The sequence below is a fragment of the Camelina sativa genome, chromosome 14 (genome assembly GCF_000633955.1).
Source record: "Camelina sativa cultivar DH55 chromosome 14, Cs, whole genome shotgun sequence".
Classification (NCBI taxonomy): Eukaryota; Viridiplantae; Streptophyta; class Magnoliopsida; order Brassicales; family Brassicaceae; genus Camelina; species Camelina sativa.
In genome coordinates, this window is record NC_025698.1 from 3,021,433 (window position 1) to 3,026,103 (window position 4,671).

Here is a 4,671-nt window from a genome sequence, read left to right on the forward strand (position 1 = left end):
AAAAAAAAAAAAAAAAAAAAAAAGAACATAGATACAAATATGTAGCATATACTGTACAGTATAATTTTCAATTTGATCTGTAGATTCTCTTTGGTGTGCTTATTAATCTTCAAAATATACATAACGTATCTCTTAAACAGGATGACAAATGTAAAAAGACACTGACGAATTGGAAACACTTTTACAGTTTTTAGTTTTTACGCAACAATCCAAACCAATTTCTAACACACAATAACTAGACACCAGTTTCTCGTCACTCAAAAAACATTATCTAATTAGAATTACTATTTAGGCAAATGTCCATTTCAATTATATCTATCTTTTTTTGTAGATAACCAATATTTTCCCTATTTTTGTAAACTATATTTTGTGATGGAATTTTGAAAAGTTTATTTCTTGACAAGGACTGTTTTACAATTAAACACAACTAAAATGTATCTCAACTCACACGACACAACTGGACACACACATGTTTAAGTGTTTAACCAATAACAGCACTTCCTAGTTTGTTGTGTGCTTCTCAGTTCTCTCTCACTCACTTTGTCTTAAAACCAAACAAATCTCAACCCGAAGAAGAAGAAAAGAGAGAGAGATAGAGATGGTGAATAAGAAAACAGAGCTGATCTTTATTCCAGTTCCATCCACAGGCCACCTTCTCGTCCATATTGAATTCGCCAAGCGTCTCATCAATCTCGACCATCGGATCGACACCATCACCATCCTCAACTTGTCTTCACCATCTACTCCTCACGCCTCCGTCTTCGCCAGATCTCTCATCGCTTCACAGCCCAAAATCCGCCTCCACGATCTTCCCTCTCCCAACGATCCTCCTCCATTCGATCTCTACCAAAGAGCTCCCGAAGCTTACATTGTAAATCTCATCAAGAAAACTACCCCTCTCATAAAAGACGCAGTCTCTAGTATCATCCGTCAAGGCTCAGATTCGGTTCGTGTCGCCGGTTTGATCCTCGATTTATTCTGCAACTCGTTGATTAACGATGTTGGCAACGAGCTTAATCTCCCTTCTTACATATACCTCACTTGTAACGCTAGATACCTTGGGATGATGAAGTATCTTCCAGATCGGCATCTGAAAATCGCATCTGAGTTCGATTTGAGCTCCGGCGATGAGGAACTGACGGTTCCCGGATTCGTTAACGCTATGCCCGCGAAATTCATGCCGCCTGGTTTGTTCAATCGAGAGGCTTACGAGGCTTACGTCGAGCTAGCGCCGATGTTCGCCGATGCGAAGGGTATTTTGGTCAATTCCTTCGCTGAGCTTGAGCCTCACCCGTTTGACTACTTCTCTAACCTGGAGAAGTTTCCTCCGGTTTACCCGGTCGGACCGATTCTAAGCTTGAAGGATCGAGCGAGTCCGAACGAGGAAGCGGCAGATCGAGATCGGATAGTGAGATGGCTCGATGATCAGCCAGAGTCATCGGTGGTGTTCCTATGCTTTGGGAGCAAGGGAAGCGTTGATGAGCCTCAGGTGAAGGAGATTGCTCGAGCGCTCGAACTCGTCGGCTGCAGATTTCTATGGTCTATTCGAACAAGCGGCGCCGTGGAGAGTGGGGATCCTGACGATGTGTTGCCGGAGGGGTTCATGGGCCGAGTAGCGGGCCAGGGTTTGGTCTGTGGTTGGGCCCCTCAAGTGGAAGTGTTGGCCCATAAAGCAATAGGTGGATTCGTGTCTCACTGTGGTTGGAACTCCACGCTTGAGAGCTTGTGGTTCGGCGTTCCTGTAGCCACGTGGCCAATGTACGCTGAGCAACAGCTTAACGCGTTCGCGTTGGTGAATGAGCTTGGGCTAGCGGTGGATTTACGGATGGATTACGTGACGGGTCGTGGGGATTTAGTTACTTGTGATGAGATTGCGAGAGCCGTCCGATCTTTGATGGACGGTGGGGATGAGAAGAGGAAGAAGGTGAAGGAGATGGCTGATGCGGCGAGGAAGGCGTTGATGGACGGAGGATCGTCGTCTTTGGCGACTGCTCGATTCATTGGAGAATTGTTGGAAGAGGATTTGTGCTAATGCAAGGGTGGTGAGTAGTAGTAACACACGCTCTGTGTCTCTGGAATGTACTCGGAGAACATAAATCAACTGTATTATTTTCAACTTTTTAAAATGTAAAATAAAATATTTTGCTCTAATAGGGGAAAAAAAACTGTGGCAATCTTTTATGGTTCTTTAACTTTAATCGAATATTCAAGTTGATACGGACATAGACAACGTCTTGCTCGTCAAGTACAAATGCTTTATAGTTTTGGGTGTGCTTCGATTTGAGTTTTTTGGTTTAAGGAATTTAGTACTAACTAAAATTACACCTTTATTGTTTGGTTGTTTCAAATTCTTGCCTTCTTGGCAATTACATCTCCTCAGCTTTCACGATCTCTTCGCACGCAGAGACATAATCAAGAAGCAGCTCCACGGCTAACCCTAACTATGACAATCTTTTATGGTTCGTTAATTAATATAACTTACCTTAGGAGAACTAAATCCATTTGACCATATAGATTGGATAGACAATCTCCAATTGTATAGAAAGTATTTGAACAAATAATAGGAAACTAACCAAGCAAGAGAAATAAAACACAATCAATGGGAGGCAAAAAAAAAAAAAACTATTTTATGTTGGTAAAATAAGTTTTTTTTTTTTTGGTGATAGTATAATGTTTATCAATTAACATTAACAATTTTATGTTCTTAATTAAGTGTGACTGTTTGAGGTTTCAGTTTCTAATCAATTTGTTTGGTACAATTTCAGGTTGGTTTGGATTGGTTAATCGAATTGGGGGAAGCTTACCTTATTTAACATAATATTTATTAAAGATCTCATTGGACCATATCGAACGACGACGTTTACAAAAGATGGAAATAACTAAGCATCATCGCCGATCAACTCGTCAAGGAATCGTTTAACAGCAACAAACGAAGATCCACCGTCCATCAAAGCCTTCCTCGCCGACTCTGACATCTCCTTCACTTTTTTCCTCAGCGTATCCTCACCGTCCATCAGAGATCGTACGGCTCCCGCGATCTCCTCAGCTTTCACTATCTCTCCGTACGCAGAAACGTAATCTAAACGCAGCTCCACGGCTAACCCTAGCTCCCTCACCATAGTGAACGCGTTTAGCTGTTGCTCGGCTTTCATTGGCCACGTGGCGATCGGAACTCCGAACCACAAGCTCTCGAGCAGCGAGTTCCAACCGCAGTGTGACACAAACCCTCCGATCGCCTTGTGAGCCAACACTTCCACCTGTGGTGCCCAATCGCACACTAATCCTTTACTCCCCGTCCGATCTAAAAACCCCTCCGGCAACAGATCGTACGGACTCGCTTTCTTCGTCGGACTTGTGCGGACTGACCAGAGAAACCTATGGCCGGCGAGCTCTATGGCTCGAGCTATCTCCTCAATCTGCGGTCTGCCGTGGATTCCTAAGCTCCCGAAGCAGACGTACACAACTGACGACTCCGGCTGGTCCTCGAGCCATCTCATGACCCGGTCCCGGTCCGACGAGTCCAGATTTGGAGATGGGCGATCCTCTAAACTAAGAACCGGTCCGACCGGATAAACCGGAGGATAATTCTCAGGACGACGACCAAAGTAATCAAAAGCGTTTTTCTCAAGACCTGAGAAGGAGTTTACCAAAATGCCCTTGGTTCCAGGGAACTTCTCAGCCATTTCGACCCACGCCTCGTAGGACTCTCTCACGAACATGCCTGGAGGCAAAACCTTCGTCGGCACGGGGCAGACGTAACCAGGAATTGGCTGTTCTTCGTCGCCGGAGCTTAATTCAAGCTTGGAAGAGATTATGCTATGTCTCTCAGGGAGGTACTTCATCATACACGTAAAACCAGCGTTAGACGTTTGAAAAATGTAACAAGGAAGGTTAAACTCGTTTGCCACTTGGATCAAGGGGACACAGAAGAAATCGATAACCAAACCGACGACCCGAACCGAACCGGATTCCTTACGTGATGAGACCAGAGTGGAGAGAGCGTCTTTGACATAAGGAACTGTTTTCTTGGTGAACTCTAGAATATAAGCCTCGGAAGCTTTATNCGGCTCCCGCGATCTCCTCAGCTTTCACTATCTCTCCGTACGCAGAAACGTAATCTAAACGCAGCTCCACGGCTAACCCTAGCTCCCTCACCATAGTGAACGCGTTTAGCTGTTGCTCGGCTTTCATTGGCCACGTGGCGATCGGAACTCCGAACCACAAGCTCTCGAGCAGCGAGTTCCAACCGCAGTGTGACACAAACCCTCCGATCGCCTTGTGAGCCAACACTTCCACCTGTGGTGCCCAATCGCACACTAATCCTTTACTCCCCGTCCGATCTAAAAACCCCTCCGGCAACAGATCGTACGGACTCGCTTTCTTCGTCGGACTTGTGCGGACTGACCAGAGAAACCTATGGCCGGCGAGCTCTATGGCTCGAGCTATCTCCTCAATCTGCGGTCTGCCGTGGATTCCTAAGCTCCCGAAGCAGACGTACACAACTGACGACTCCGGCTGGTCCTCGAGCCATCTCATGACCCGGTCCCGGTCCGACGAGTCCAGATTTGGAGATGGGCGATCCTCTAAACTAAGAACCGGTCCGACCGGATAAACCGGAGGATAATTCTCAGGACGACGACCAAAGTAATCAAAAGCGTTTTTCTCAAGACC

At 45.7% G+C, this 4,671-nt stretch overlaps 3 protein-coding genes across 3 annotated transcripts in view; 1 reads left to right on the forward strand and 2 right to left on the reverse strand.

Annotated features, from left to right (window-relative positions):
• LOC104739292 (UDP-glycosyltransferase 71C4-like) lies at window positions 381-2,221 on the forward strand. The gene has a single exon (XM_010459589.2). It carries the CDS (start codon window positions 599-601, stop codon window positions 2,030-2,032), a length of 1,434 nt encoding a protein of 477 aa, XP_010457891.1. The 5' UTR covers window positions 381-598; the 3' UTR covers window positions 2,033-2,221.
• Window positions 2,806-4,061, reverse strand: LOC104739293 (UDP-glycosyltransferase 71C3-like; the record flags this gene model as incomplete). Its single annotated transcript, XM_019235418.1, has 1 exon — window positions 2,806-4,061. A coding segment is annotated over one exon (1,182 nt), but the record flags the coding sequence as incomplete, so codon positions are not given.
• Window positions 4,060-4,671, reverse strand: part of LOC109128631 (UDP-glycosyltransferase 71C3-like) — a 2,678-nt gene continuing 2,066 nt past the window's right edge. Inside the window, exon 2 of the mRNA XM_019235419.1 lies at window positions 4,060-4,531. Coding sequence (XP_019090964.1) covers window positions 4,060-4,531 — 472 coding nt within the window. The remainder of the gene's footprint in view (window positions 4,532-4,671) is intronic.

Coding starts and splice junctions, on each gene's coding strand:
- LOC104739292 (XM_010459589.2), top strand. CDS start 599: ATGGTGAATAAGAAAACAGAGCTGATCTTTATTCCAGTTCCATCCACA.